Raw genomic sequence first — 16,679 nt, forward strand, 5'->3', positions numbered from 1 at the left:
ATAAGATTGTTGTAGGACTTGAAAGCCCTCAGGAATCACTGGATTTTCTGAGAAATGATAAGAGTGTTGCAGGACTTCAAAAACTTGTGGGGATCATTGGATTCCCTGGCACGTGAAGCAATGGACAATAGATAGGTTTTGCACTATCTCTTGGCTACTGAAGGAAGCATATGTGTGATTGTTATTTACATATCCTCCTTCTAGGACTTCTGGAAATCTTTTACAATACCATGTTGATTTATATTGTTTGTTATCACTATCTGCATGTACAATTCATGTTTGTTGCACCACATTGAGCCTGCACTGGTTGTGGAGAGAGTCATCCCTAATAGCTTGTGTATTATTGCTATGTGCCTGTGTAATACCTCCCATGCTGATGGGTTTGTGCACACCTGTTTCTAATAAGATCTTTCAGTCCAGAAAACCACTTCCCTTTGGTGCTTTTCACTTCCCTTCCTGAGAAGTCAGGGAGGGCATGATCACCTCCTTTTAGGTGTTTTCACCTTTTCTGATAAGTCAGGGAGGGCATGATCACCTCCCTTTGGGACTGTCACCTCCCTGAGAAGTCAGGGATGGAGTGACTACCTGCATTCTAAAACAAAAGAAAGCAAGAGATGTAAAGGGCTGGAACTCTTGAGTTCATGCACTGAGGTTTGGACAAGCAAGCACTTAAGACTAATTACCAATTCAACAATACTCTATTAGCATTTGCTTGGAAAATGGCCCATCCCACCATTCTATGCAGGCTCAATCTGTTAGTGTATAGAGAGATGAGGAGGAGGGATAAGAGGGTAGAGTAGGATGAGCAAGGTGACTCTGGGCGGTAGAAGAAAGAGGGGATTCCTGTATCCACAAGCTCTCCTCATGCTTCAATAAAGAATAAAAGTCAAGGACTTTTGCTTATCCTGACTCTGGCTGATTTTAAAGTATCCAGAGTGCTAATGCAGTCATCACATTAAGCCTCACTGTTTCTACTTACATAACCTCTCATATACATCCCTTTGTCTCTACTGCCTTGCTCCTCACCATTTCAACATGACTACTGTAACAAAGACAATGATATATCTATTGCAATTGCTTCCCTTTCTCAAATTTTTCCCCACTCCAATTCATCCTCTACTCAGCTGTCCAATTAATCTTCCTAAAGTGAAGGTCTATCTATATCACCTTGCCTCTTTCCTATTTAGTAATCTCCAGGGACTCCCTATGCTTTCTTTTTCTTTTTTTTGTTTTGATTTGGTTTGGCTTTTTTATTTGTTTCTTTTTTTCCTGATTTTTTAAAAAAAATAACTTTTTATTGACAGAACCCATGCCAGGGTAATTTTTTACAGCATTATCCCTTGCACTCACTTCTGTTCCGATTTTTCCCCTCCCTCCCTCTACCCCCTCCCCTAGATGGCAAGCAGTCCTTTTCATGTTAAATAGATTACCGTATATCCTAGATACAATATATGTGTGCAGAACCAAACAGTTTTCTTGTTGCACAGGGAGAATTGGATTCAGAAGGTATAAATAACCCGGGAAGAAAAACAAAAATGCAAGCAGTTTATATTCATTTCCCAGTGTTCTTTCTTTGGATGTAGCTGCTTCTGTCCATCCTTGATCAATTGAAACTGAATTAGCTCTCTCTATCGAAGAGATCCATTTCCATCAGAATACATCCTCAAACAGTATCATTGTTGAGGTATATAATGATCTCCTGGTTCTGCTCATTTCACTTAGCATCAGTTCATGTAAGTCTCGCCAGTCCTCTCTGTATTCATCCTGCTGGTCATTTCTTACAGAACAATAATATTCCATAACGTTCATATACCACAATTTACTCAACCATTCTCCAATTGATGGGCATCCATTAATTTTCCAGCTTCTAGCCACTACAAACAGGGCTGCCACAAACATTCTTGCACATACAGGTCCCTTTCCCTTCTTTAGTATCTCTTTGGGGTATAAGCCCAGTAGAAACACTGCTGGATCAAAGGGTATGACTCCCTTTACTTTCTTTTTTTTTAATTTTATTTAATAATTACTTTATATTGACAGAATGACTCCCTTTGCTTTCAAACAAATTCTTCTTTTGGACTTTGAAGTTCTTAAACACCTGGTCCCTTCCTATTTTTCCATAATTTCTTATACTTTCCTTCATTCTATTATCCAGACTCATCAGCTGATTTGCTTAAATATCTTGCACACAACACTACATTTCTTGATTTTTGAATCTTTTTAAATTGACTGTCTCCCAAATTTGGAATGCTCTTCCTCATCTCTACCTCTTGGTCTTTCCTGCTTTCTTTTAAGACTTGGCTCAAATCCCTCTTTCTGTAAGAAGTTTTACCTTATCTTCTCTATTATTGCTGATTTCCCTCTGAGTTATCTTCCATTTAAACTGAATAGATCTGATCTCTACAAAGTTACATGTTATTTCCCCACAAGGAAATGAGTTCCTCAAGGATAGGGATCATAGGTCTGTTTTCTTCTCCAGTCAACATTATAATCTTATTGACTAATTTCCCATAAATCAAGTATATTTAGACTATATGCTAAATAAATTCAAGGTAATTTTGGAAGGGAAGGAAAAGTGGGAACATTAGGAATCAGGGAAGGCTTCATGAGGAAGGTGGTACTTGAGTTATATCATGAAAGAAATAAGATTCTGGGAGGCAGAGGTGACAGAATGAGTGAATAGTTAGTGTGAAAACACAGAGAAAGGACATGGAGTTTTGTGTGTGAGGAAACAGCAAGAAGGCCAATTTAGCTGAATTGTATGAAGTGGAGTGGGAAGGGGAGTATAGAATATAGAATATAATATATTATATATTATATATATATATAATATATGGGATATAATATATTATAGAATATAATGATGCTTGAAAGATAGGTTGGAACCAGATTATGAAGGACTCTAAAAGCAAGAGAAATTTATATTTGTTTATGGAGGCAACAGGGGGAGTTATTGGAATTTATTTGGCATAAAAATGAATTGCACTTCTGGAAAATCACATTGGAAGCAGTGGAGAATGAATTAGTTTTGTTTGTTTGTTTGTTTGTTTGTTTGTTTTTTGCAATGAATCAGGTGAGAAGTGATGAAGGCTGAAATTAAGGTTGTGTGAATGGCAAGAAGAATTTTGATGATATGGTGAAGACAGAAATGACAAGATTTGGAAACTGAATGTATGTAGAGTGAATGTGAGTGAGAGATCAAGAAAAATGTCCAAGTTTTTAATCTGAGAGTCCATAAAGATAGCCCTTTGACAAAAATAGAAAGTTTGAAAGAGAGATGAAGTTGACAGGAAAGATTAAGAGTTGCTTTTTGGACTCCAGTTCTAAATCAATATGGCACATCCAATTTGAAATGCTCAACAGGCAATTACTGATTCAATTTTGGAACTATAGAGAGTGCACATACACATTTATATATATACACATACACACACACACATACACACATATATATATTTTATGCTATATATCCCAGGGCTAGATACATACATATAGAAGTTACAAAGAGATGCAAAGAGATGATAATTAAACCAAGAGAGCTGATGAGGTCATCACAATTTGAGAGTACTAAAGTTGCAGAATAAGACATTTTTTGAATGTGGCAAAGTGGTAATTTGTTTTGCTGGACTTTGAATATTTGTTATGAGGATTTTCTTTTTTTTCAGAGAGATAATAAATGCCTGTAATAGATAACATTTAAAATTTTAACCTGGAGCTATCTTCCAAGGGTCTTTTTTACCTTCTTCTTTTAACTCTTTATACTCTCTCACTTGGTGACTTCTCCCTTGTATTTAAATGGAATAGCTAGCCTAGTAGTGGCTCCTGGCCACAGAATAGGCTTCACGGTTACCTTCTTCTGCTACCTGATAAGCTTATTTTGTTAATATCTTGTAGAACTTGACCCTGACTAGTTTCATGGACTCTTAAGACTGTATCATTACTACCATGGACACTTCAGTGGCTTTGATAGGTGGGGCTATGAACTGAGGACCAAGTAGGTAAGGTACCAAAACCAGGTCTCAGGGTAGATTCTCTAGTTAATAGGAACAGCTAAAGAAAGGGCCAGTTTCTCTCATCAGATTTTATATTTGGTTACTTTTGGGTCACAGGATGAACAAAATAGAGGACTACATATTTTCTTTAATTCTCATGACCTTTCAAATTTTGCCAAAATAAAAATTATAAACATGAGGTAAACCAATTTCAGCTGTCTCCAGGTTAAGATATATATATCCTTAACAAGGTTAATGGATTGATGAATTAATATCAAAGAAAGCTAATTTCTAATCACTTAAATTCTCCCTTATTACCTCCTCCTCTACCAACCTGCTGTAAGCCTGCACAATGGGCTTATTACTCCTGAACTTGTTACTCCAGAGCTCCTGAGGAAGAAATGTGGGAGGGCATGGACCCAGAGAGACAGAGAAAATTCTTTATTGCTTCTGCTGCCTCAGCTAGCATATTCACACATCATTATTCTTTGATAAAACAAACTTTAATTTTCTGTCTATTCCTTCTTCTTGCAGTACTCCCATCCGCTTCCCCAACTCCATTCCCCAACCTCTCCAATGTGGCAGAGATATAGGAAAGTAGAATCTTGTTCAGATTTGGATGACAGTGCTCTGTGATAGATCAGAGAACTAAGGAACAGAGGTAACTGGAGGGTGCCTGCATTTGGTTCCACTAGACTTGAAGAAAAGAGACCTGATATCAGACAGAGACCAGCTCTATCTCCCCAGAAGTCATTTAGGACAGAGACCAAAGCTGGTAAAAAGAGTTCTTCGATTTGGAGGGGATGCGGGAAAACTGGGACACTAATGCATTGTTGGTGGAGTTGTGAACGAATCCAACCATTCTGGAGAGCAATTTGGAATTATGCCCAAAAAATTATCAAACTGTGCATACCCTTTGATCCAGCAGTGTTTCTATTGGGCTTATATCCCAAAGAAATACTAAAGAAGGGAAAGGGACCTGTATGTGCCAAAATGTTTGTAGCAGCCCTGTTTGTAGTGGCTAGAAACTGGAAAATGAATGGATGCCCATCAATTGGAGAATGGCTGGGTAAATTGTGGTATATGAATGTTATGGAATATTATTGTTCTGTAAGAAATGACCAGCAGGATGAATACAGAGAGGACTGGCGAGACTTACATGAACTGATGCTAAGTGAAATGAGCAGAACCAGGAGATCATTGTACACTTCGACAACGATATTGTATGAGGACATATTTTGATGGAAGTGGATTTCTTTGACAAAGAGACCTGAGTTTCAATTGATAAATGACGGACAAAAGCAGCTACACCCAAAGAAAGAACACTGGGAAACGAATGTGAACTATCTGCATTTTTGTTTTTCTTCCCGGGTTATTTATACCTTCTGAATCCAATTCTCTCTATCCAACAAGAGAACTGTTCGGTTCTGCAAACATATATTGTATCTAGGATATACTGCAACATATCCAACATATAAAGGACTGCTTGCCATCTAGGGGAGGGGGTGGAGGGAGGGAGGGGAAAAAAAAATCGGAACAGAAACGAGTGTCAATATAAAGTAATTATTAAATAAAAATTAAAAAAAAAAAAGAAAAAAAAAAGAGTTCCTCAATTTGGGAAGAGACTGAGCCACCTCTGAAGTTAAGCAATATGGAAATCACTATCAATGGAGATGCAGTCAGAAAGTGAGTGAAAGGGGAATATAAAGAAAAAAAAAAGACTGAAATTACTGAAGATCTTAGGAAGAAGAAGGCTTCAGTAAATATTTTGAGCACATATAAACTAAAAGGGAAGATATTAATAACAGAATGGAATATGCTTATGCCTCTAAATAAATGATCTAAATAAATCCAAACGTCTCTGAAAAAATATTGCAAGACAAAGGAAAATGAATTAAATCCTAATAAGGTAGAGGACCCTTTGGATAGAGAAAAGCACATTTTATTTATTTATTAAAAAAAAAAAGAAAAGCATTTTTTTTTTGGCTAAGGCCATTGGAGTTAAGTGACCTGACCAGGATCATACAGCTAGTAAGTGTTGTGTCTCAGGTCCTCTTGAGTTTAGGGCTGATGCTCTAATCATTGAGCCACGTAGCTGCCCCCAGGAAAGCATATTTAAAAAAAAATTAAATATGCATATTTATTTATTTTTTTTAAAGAAAGAAAACATATAACAAGAGCAAGACGTTTCTGATGGTTCAAGGGAAAGAAATAAGAAATTCAAAAGCAGATTTTAGAGCCTATATAGTAGAAATAATTGGCAGCACACACACAAAAAAGAGATCAATTGATTTGGAATGCAAACACGTCAAGGTAAAAGACAATCTGGAAGAAGAGAAGCAACAAGCAACAACAGTAAACGAAAACATGATCTCCATTCAATCAAGATATATTGACTTCAAAAGAACACAATAAGTAAAAAACCCCACAAAATCCTCAAAACTATAATATAAGAAATAACATGAAAACTTGCCAGAATTTCTGAACACAAGAAAATAAAGTGCCAATTGAAAGAATCCATAAATCATGATCAGAGGAAAATTTCTATGCTGCAAACTCTAAGGCACATAGAAAATAACTTCTGTATTCTCTTAGGTTGAAGAGGCCTATAGAAAAATGGGTGAAGTGGCAAAAAAAAAAGGGGGGGTGAGAACTAAGATAAAGAAAAAGCAGTGGTGGGAAGAGTTCCCACTGTAGAACATTCCCATGATGAACTGGTTGATATTCTATAATAGAAGATGGGAATGTTGCCATGTGGTAAAATCTTCAGTGATTTGAAGAGATACCATTATCTCTGAGAGTGTTATGCCTTCATAAATAACACCTTGCCTTGGAGGAATCAGAGCTCCTGAGGAAGAAGTGTGGGAGGGCATGGACCCAGAAAGATTTCACAGCAAATGAGAAAAAATGGTCAAGGAGAGTTTAACAGGTGGTAATGAAGTAATGAGGAACATGAGAAAATTTCTACCACGGAATATCATTTCTATCTCTTGCATGAATTAATTAAAAGTGAGTCACAACAGAAAAAAGAAGGGCAACAGAAAAATCTGTAAGACAATAGTACAGAAACTTTTTAGAAAAGGGAACTCAAAATAGGAATCTCAGATAATTTAATTCTATAATAAGCAGAGAGACTAAAGAAGGAATAAAGAGATATTAGAAGCATAAATCAAGGGATAAAAGTCTGAAGAGAGAAAAAGAAGAACATTTTAAAAAGAAAATGAGATGATACATTGTTGGTGGAATTGTGAACACATCCAGCCATTCTGGAGAGCAATTTGGAACTATGCCCAAAAAGTTATCAAACTGTGCATGCCCTTTGATCCAGCAGTGTTTCTACTGGGCTTATACCCCAAAGAAATACTAAAGAAGGGAAAGGGACCTGTATGTGCAAGAATGTTTGTGGCAGCCCTGTTTGTAGTGGCTAGAAGCTGGAAAATGAATGGATGCCCATCAATTGGAGAATGGTTGAGTAAATTGTGGTATATGAACGTTATGGAATATTTTTGTTCTGTAAGGAATGACCAGCAGGATGAATACAGAGAGGACTGGCGAGACTTACATGAACTGATGCTAAGTGAAATGAGCAGAACCAGGAGATCATTATATACCTCAACAATGATACTGTTTGAGGATGTATTCTGATGGAAGTGGATCTCTTCAATAAAGAGAGCTAATTCAGTTTCAATTGATCAAAGATGGACAGAAGCAGCTACACCCAAAGAAAGAACACTGGGAAATGAATATAAACTGCTTGCATTTTTATTTTTCTTCCCGGGTTATTTATACCTTCTGAATTCAATTCTCCCTGTGCAACAAGAAAACTGTTCGGTTCTGCACACATAAATTATATCTAGGATATACTGTAACCTATTCAACATGTAAAGGACTGTTTGCCATCTGGGGGAGGGGGTGGAGGGAGGGAGGGGATCGGAACAGAAGTGAGTGCAAGGGATAATGCTGTAAAAAATTACCCTGGCATGGGTTCTATCAATAAAAAGTTATTAAAAAAAAGAAAGAAAGAAAATGAGAGAATAAAATGCTTTTTAGAATAAAGGGGCAGAATATGAAAAAGCAACTAACAGAGTAAGAGGGAAAAGGGGAAAGTTATATAACTAGATGAAAACAAGAAGAAAAAGTACTAATTAAGTTTAACAAAAGTAAAAAAAAAACTAGGGAAATTGTGACAAATTGAGATGGGAGGGGAAACCTATGGATGAATAAAAGAGAGTTTATGGTGATAGGGTTGCCTTAAAGTAGATTAAAGAAAATAACTGAAGAGAAAAAGTACTGTTTCTATACAGTAAGAGAAATAAGAAAAATATCCTAATTCAGAATAAAGAAGATATAAATCTAATTGTCACTCAAATTTGCATGTAAGTGAATTTTAAAAATGCAATGACAATGACAAATTGGATAAAAAATGAAAAAATCATAATCTACTGCTTACAGAAACAGCTAAAAACAAAAACATAGAAAGCAGAGACAAGGGAAACAGAGGCAGGAATCCAAGCAAATTTTTTCCAACATTTCCTTCCAAATAACTTTAAAATATTAAATCAAATTCTGGAGAGGCATAACAGTAGCTGGAGCATTCAGCCCAGAGACAGAAAGGGTATTAGACAAGTGGGAAGAAAAAGATCACAGAGGACCCTCTGCTGGCACTGGGTGCAGCTGGTGCTGATTTGCAACACTACTGCTCATATGAAGTTCTGGGTTGCAATTCCAAGGTAGAAAAGACTTCTTGTGATTAGCCACAATGGAGCAGAGATCTTAGTTCCAATTTCAGGGAGAGAGCAGTCATAGAGATTTTTTACAACCAAGGAAGCTCCTACATTTCTAGGGAGCAGAGGAAAATCTGTAATTGTTCACAAGGTAGTATAATCTGGGGAAAGGTAATAAATCACTTTTAAAAACAAAAACATTCCAAGCCATATGTTATCTCAATAGATGTGGAAAAAGACAAAGAACAACATTAACTAAAAACTCTTTGAAGTATCAATATATAGAAACCTTTTTTTTTAATATCATGGGGATCCCCAAGACACTTTCCCAATAAATATAGTAGAAGATAACTGATGATCATTTTAGTTATGAAAATGCTAACAATAGAAATATGACTAAAAAGAAATTAAAGATGTAAAGAGATACAAAGAAGTTAAAATTATCTCTATAGGCTACAACCTATAAAATAAACCTACAAAAACTCTAACAATTCTATATGATAATAAACATAATTTAAGAGGCAATAATAGAAAAGAGAATCCCATTCCAAATAATTACCAAATGCACAAAATATATGTACAGGTTCAATTGTTCATATTGAAAACTATCTTTGCATGTATTTTTAAAAGCTATTATTAAGAAAAAAGATACTTAGAAGAGAAGGTATAAACATTGTAATCACCTTATTTGCATAATTCCAAATTACTTTCCAGCATGGTCATACTGATTTACAATTCCACTAAAAACTCACTACTGTGGCTATCTTCATACAATCCCTCTGGTAGTAACCATTCCCATGTTATGTCATCTTTGCCAATTTGCTGCGTGTAATGAATAATTTGGAGCATTCTTTCATATGGTTGCAAATAGTGTGTAATCCTTTTGAAAACTGTTCACATCCTCTAACAACTTATCTATTGAAAATACCTCATATATATGAGTAGGCATATGTAATAATTTATATATATATGTATTATAAAAGTCATATTACATATAGATTGGTTATTTATATATCTTAGATAACAAACCCTACCTGAGAAATTTGATACAAAGATTTTTTCCCATTCATCTCTCATCGTAGGTGCATTAATCTTGTTTTTTATATATCTTGCACATACCTGTGAAAGATAACCTTCTCTTCTAAGTACCTTTTTTCTTAATAATAGCTTTTTAAAAATACATGCAAAGATAGTTTTCAATATTCACCCTTGCAGACCTTGTGTTCCAAACTTTTCTCCCTCCCCACTCACAGCAAGGAATTCAATATAAGTTAAACATGTACAATTCTTTTCAACATATTTCCACATTTGTCATGCTGCTGCACAAGAAAAATCAAGTTTCCATTTGCTGAGTCCAGTAGGGACCTGTTTGGACTCTGCAGTATATCATATAGAAAACTGATATCAAATGTGTTTCCATCTGACTTTATGTTCAAAACCCACAGACTTGCAAGAAAATACAACCTCCAACCTCTGGCCTCCTCTTCCCTCTTTCCAAAAATATGGAGAGCTGCTCTAGGCTACAGAAGATTAATTGGGCAACAAAGACAGACTTCTATGCTGGAAAAGACTGCTATGGAGAGTGGAGTAAGAAGGAAAGGGGCAGAACATTTTGATAAACCTGAACTCAATCAACTTACTCCTCAAGCTTTGGAGACTCAAGCAATAGCAATTAATCCCATGGCACCAGTGTTCACTGAACTGGCACTGCAGAGTGAGCAGGATATGGTGGTGATGGGGCATTACACTAAGCAAAAGCATAGCATTTATCTGGGCATAGTTTTATCCCTCCAAAAGTCACCTGAGGCAGATATATAGGCTGATGAACCATGAATTGCTCAGCATGGAAGGAGGCTAAGATACTTTGAGATTCAAGTCTCTGAAGAACCACCATCAAAACTGAGCAATAAGGGTGAAAGGAAGACTGAAACTACCAAAGGTCTCAGAATGAAGAAAACTCAAAGACCTTGAATATAACCAGAGAAATTAACAAGAAAAACATTAACAGAAGAAATATGGCCTCCAGATCTAGCATCATCAAATTCAAACATCTATAAATACATACAGAAAAAAAAAGGGAATTTGTGGAATTTAAGGAGAACATCGAACTACTGCATTCTGTATGATTTAAAAGAGAAATGAGAATGAGAGCAGAATTTATGACTAGCACCCAAGCAAACAACAGAAAAAATTCTGACCACAGAAAGTTACTGTGGTAACAAGGAAGAAAAGGAGGTATAAAAGCTCACTGAAGAAAATAATTCCTTAAAAATTAGAATTGAGCAAATGTTATTAGCGTTTTTCTGTTTTATTGGTTATTAGATTTTAGGATGAGAATAAAATAGAAATGTAAAAAAAAGTTTATTAAATTAAAAAAAGAAAGGCTTTCAGATTGCCATAGTAAAGTGAAAATTGCAATGAATCACATAAATTTTGTTTTGCCAATTCATATAAAGTTATGTTTGTATTATATGTAGTCTATTAAATATGGAATAGCATTGTATCTAAAAAATGTATATACCTTAATTTAAAAAACATTGTATAGCTATACAATGCTAACTTGCTGAACCTTCAGCTAGTGATAATCTTTTGCTGGTAGAAGGTCTTGTCTTTTTGTTAATGACTACTGACTGATGGTGGGGGTGAGTTACTAAAGGTTGGGGTGGCCCTGGCAATTTCTTAAAATAAGACAAACAAATGAAATTAAAGATGTTCTCCAAGTTTTGACTCTTCCTTTCATTTGAACATTTAAAGGTCACTACAGAGTTATTAATTAGCCTCATTTCAATGCAGTTGAGGGAATTGAGAGGTCTAAGAAAGGGAAAGAAAGCAAACTTGCCAGTGAAGCGCTTAGAATGCATACAAATTTATTCACTAAATTGGCTATCTTTTATGGTCATGGTTTGTAGCACTCCAAAACAATGACAATAGTAGCATTAAATATCAGCCACAGATCACTATAACAGATATAATAATAATGAAAACATTTGAAATATTGTGAAAATTACCAAAATGTGACACAGAGGCACAGTCTGACCACATGAAATTAGAAGAATAGTGCTGAAAGACATATCTGATGTAAAGTCACCATAACCTTCAATATGTACAAAAGTAATATCTATGACATGCAATAAAGTAAAAAAAGCAATGAAATAAGTTATGTTTATATATAATCATATATATAGGCATATAGATATAGATATACACATTTACACATGTAATAGCACTATTAAATATTCCCTAGTAGAACAAACCATTTTGCAAACTATTCACAACCACATGAAAGAATGCTCAAAATTATTAACAATAAGAGAAATGAAAATCAAAACAACCCAGGGGTTTCACCTTACATCTTGCAAATTCGCAAAAATGATAAAAATAGCAAGTCAATATTCAAATGGTTGTGGAATGTTACACATACATTGTTGGCAGAGCTATGAGAAAGCATAACCATTTTGGAAAGCCATTTGGAATTATGTAAATAAAGTGACTTAAGATGATTGTACTATTGAACCAGACACTTTATTATTAGGTTTATATTCCAAGGAATTATCAGTAAGAAGAAAGTTCCCTTATACACCAAAATATTTATAGTACTTTTTTTTTTGTGATAGCTAAGAATTGGAAATAAAGTAAATGTCCAATGTTCTGGGAATAGTTGAACAAATTATGGTATGTTTGTTTAATGTAATTTTACTGTGCTGTGAAAAATTATATATATGATAAATACAAAGAAGCATGGAAAGAGATATAGATTAATGCATAGATTGATGAAGTAAACAGATCCAAGAGAACAGCATACACAAGAACTACAGCAACATAAATTCAAGGAATAACCATACACACACAAATCAAAAATGAATGTATCAAAATTATAAAGATCTATCATGCCTCAACTGAAGGGATATGAGAAGACATTCCCAAACCACTTCTTCAGGGATGTAGAAAGTTTACAGGTGTTACATATTGTTAGGATTCTTACAAGGTACTCAGAATTGATGGAGACAATAGTTATCTAATTTTGTATGGTTCAGTATGATTGACTTATGTTATGGGCCAGAACTTGAAACAAGGTGCTAAGTCACTTGGAATGATAGAGACAATGCTTATGTACTTGGTTCACATCTCTGGGAGAGTTCACACATTGGTTCACACATCGGAGTTCACACTTTTAGAGAACATATGTAAGCTAGGAGCCTCAACTAGGAGAGACTTTGGGAGATTCACAAGTCAGAAACCCACAATCCCAGTCTCGGAGGAGGAGTCAAGATTCATTCCAACTTCCACCTTTGTGCTGGCTGGAGGCTTTGGATACGGAACTAGAGGCTGAAGCTGGCAGAGGAAAAGGACTAGCAACAGGAGCTCTTGGAAACAAGGAGAGAGACAGGCCTCTAAGAAAATTAACTGAGCTATTTTGGAAGCGAAAATAAAGGATTGAACTTTTAACTCCTGGCTGCATTTGAGGTGATTATTGAACTAAACTGAAACTAAGGCTGCCTCTAGAAGCTCCCCAAAAAACCTGCTCCCAGAGAATGATTATATTTCAGAGAAGAGAATATTACAGATTTAATTTTACAAGGAGATGTTATGGGCCAGAACTTGAAACAAAGTAGTAAGTGGAATTGAAGAGACAATGGTTAAATCTAGTTTAGCACTGATTTAATCCTACAACAAATAATGGTTTTCTAGTGATATAATGATCTGTGTATACTCAGTGTGGAGCATATAAGCAAGAAGTTCTCAGGGCCAGAAGGACAAGTGCACTAGAAGCTTTTGGAGCATCAGCCAGGATTCAGTTGGGGAGATTCAGAAGCCAGAGAAGGCAGGCGGCAGCTTAAGCTCTTGGAACCAAGGAGAGAGATAGGACTCTAAGAAAGCTAAACAGACTCCAGGAAAGGAGACAAGACTTGGAAAGAACTGCTTTATCTATGTTTTCTTTTCTTTTCTTTTTTTAAAATAACTTTTTATTGACAATATCTATGTTTTCTTAATAAGAATCCTTATGCCTTATACTTGGGACTTTTTTTCTTTTTTGTTTCTTTTCTTTTCTTTTCTTTTTTTTTTTTTTTTGACCCAAACTGAGAATTCGTGGAATAGGGGATTCCTGATAAGGACCAATGCAGATCAATCTTAAGAGAACTGCTGGAAGACAGTACAAAATTAAGTAACTTACTCCAATTCAACTAATCATTATGTGTCAGGTCCTTCTTACTCTAAGACCAGATTTCTATTGATTGGACCCTGAAGGTTTTTTTGTGGATAATTATCAAGATATTATGACCCAATGTGAACAAAGCCACAGCTTCACTTTTAGCAGGGTACCTTGGAAGGTGTAGTCTGTAGTTCCTTTCTTGAATCTGAGTCATACATATGAATAGAGGGACTATAGAGTGGAGAATCATCCTATAAAGGAGATACAAAGAGCAGGAATTAAAATCTGAAATAAGAAATTAACACTGAGGGGAGAGGATTTGGGGAAGATGGTGTAGGAGGTCAGAAAATTCCAAGCTCTCCAGATTTCTCTCACAAACAAACCTGCCTCCCCAAAATTAATAGAAGAACTCAAAAAAGAGGCAATTGTGGTTAAGTAGGTCACAGCTTAACACAATAAGTGTTAAGTAGCTGAAGTAATATTTTAACTCAGATCCTCCTGACTCCAGGGCTGGTGTTCTATCAACTGTGCTATCTAGCTGTTATCTCAAAAAAAAAAAAAAAAGATTTAAAAAATCAAATGAAAGAGATTGAAGAAAAACTAAAACTAAAATAAAAAAAACTGATGGGTCAGAATCCAGGACCTACTCAAAACTGCTTATTTAGTTAAGGAATGTGGAGCAATAAAACCTAAAAAGCATTCTGACTCCTTCCTTATCTCTCTTTTACAATTTTCAGTCTTGTAAGCTTACCAACTGAAGCCCCAAATTTTCAATATAACTGTAGAGGCCCACCGTGGGAGAACTCTGGGTGAGGTATAAGACCCTTCAGCCCAGAGGGAACTTGATGACAATGTCTGGTTCGGCTCTCATCTCCTCTTGGGGGTGTCTCAGTCTTCCTGTCAGGGGGCATGGCAACCTGTGTTCTACTTGAAGGAAAAATACTGGGTTGTAGTGATGTAATTGTAGTATAGTTAGTACATGCTCAGTGTGCTATAGTGATGCAATTGTACTAAGGTTTTTAAGGCTGAGGGAATTTGAAATAAATGGACTCCATATTTGACCATCCATGTGGGTTCTCTAAGATTTGGCCTGGTACCAAGATCCTCCAAAGAGCTAGTCTGGACACTATATATAACAAACTCCCCCAAATTTCATCTAATTGCTAGACTCTCTTAGAATTTAGTCCATCAAACTATGTCATAAATAAACTCTTTTGTGATCATCACAGAATTTCTTTGAATTTTTTCAAACTATGAACCATGAATCTCACACAATTCATTTTGGTGCACAAAACTCAGGAAGTCTCTTTGGAGGAGCTGGATTCACACAAGGTAGGTATTTTCCTTTGAACTCCTTTTTCATCCACAGCTGGCCCTGAAGGAGGCCCAAGACTTCTGACAGTGATGTGGGTCCCCCAGGTCTTGGGTAACCAAGTGAGACCAGTTCTTTTCAACTAGGCACTCACTCTCTCATATTTTCCTTGTGTGGGATGGGCTGCTAGATGCCCTTATCCAAATTAATTACTCAGAAGCTTCTTTAGATATAAATAGAAAGCATTTATTTAATTCTTGCAAGGAGAGGTCTAAGCACACCAAGTGAGCAGCCCACTATTGTGTGGGGCACATGGTAGAAAACAGATTGAATTATATATAGCAAAAAGACTTGGGGTTATTGGATGGATTGAAAAGGAAGTAACCATTGACCAATGGTCAGCAATACTGTCTACTTCCTGTGGGTCAATAACTTTCTGAAGCTTAGACTTAAGGTCTGATTTTTTCTGCCCTACAACAATCTGAGAATGGGGATCATGTGACTTCCTGAAATTTAGGCCCAAGTTCTGATATACTACAGACTACTACAACTTTTTGAGAAATCTTTACTTGGTCCCATTCACCTTCATTCTTTGGGATGCTAAAGGATTGGAGATGGGTCATGGGATCTGGGGCAAGGCATTTTCCTTCTTAAGGACTTGCCTTTAGGATGTCACCTCAGATACTGGGAATTATTTGGCAAAAGGGAACTTAAAGGAAAAACACCTCATCTTCCTTTGCAAAACTGTTTGGTCCCAGAAAAATACCAGGGACCAAGAAAAAACAGTCTGAGAAAGACTCTCTAAATTATAATATCATCTTGCAATTAAATTCATTTTGCAGAAGGGAAATTGGGGAGAGGTCATGCTCTCTCTCTCTCTCAGGATCCTTCCTTTTGTGATTCTTGTGAATTGCTTGTAGCTAGCCCTTTTTTTTCCAGCCTATTGAGAGGAAGAAACTTGAAGACTTTGGATGACTTTGTCTTGTAGATGAAAACCCAGATCTCAAAGTTTCCCTATCACTGTGAATCTCCTAGTCATTCAGATAGGTGATTTTTCCCTTGAGAGCTTCCTTAGGCCATTGGAACAATTTCAGAAGTAGGGAGCTCAAGTAAGTGTCTGACTTCAGTATATTGTATGCTACTTTAGAAAGTAGAGTCACCAAGTTGGGGTGATTAAAATATTGAATCCTGCTTTCTAGAGCCCCCAAGTTGGGGTGACAAAATGTACCATTTCTTTCTAGAGCCCCACACCAGAGTAATTAAAATATACCTTCCTAGTGGAAAAGTAATGAGGCAGGACTACTGAGGATGATGGAAAAATGGAGTCCATTTATTTCAAGGACTTTCCCCTTTTTACAATATAAGAAAAACAACACTGAGCCCATAGGACTACATAAACAACTTGTTATTGTATGTAATTTGCCACCTGGTATCACTCTTCCACCTGGTATCACTCTGCTTCAATCACAACACAGGTTGTTACTGCCCCCTGACTTCTC

At 36.1% G+C, this 16,679-nt stretch overlaps 1 protein-coding gene across 7 annotated transcripts in view; it reads right to left on the reverse strand.

Annotated features, from left to right (window-relative positions):
- Positions 1 to 16,679, reverse strand: part of SLC26A8 (solute carrier family 26 member 8) — a 160,680-nt gene that overhangs the window by 8,957 nt on the left and 135,044 nt on the right. For 5 of the 7 annotated variants that reach the window (XM_051996511.1, XM_051996507.1, XM_051996509.1 and 2 more), the window contains one exon: positions 14,039 to 14,119. The exons of the other annotated variants lie outside the window; for them this stretch is intronic. In XM_051996511.1, coding sequence (XP_051852471.1) covers positions 14,039 to 14,119 — 81 coding nt within the window. The remainder of the gene's footprint in view (positions 1 to 14,038; positions 14,120 to 16,679) is intronic. 7 annotated transcript variants of the gene reach the window in all.

Source organism: Antechinus flavipes, chromosome 4 (genome assembly GCF_016432865.1).
Source record: "Antechinus flavipes isolate AdamAnt ecotype Samford, QLD, Australia chromosome 4, AdamAnt_v2, whole genome shotgun sequence".
Lineage (NCBI taxonomy): Eukaryota > Metazoa > Chordata > Mammalia > Dasyuromorphia > Dasyuridae > Antechinus > Antechinus flavipes.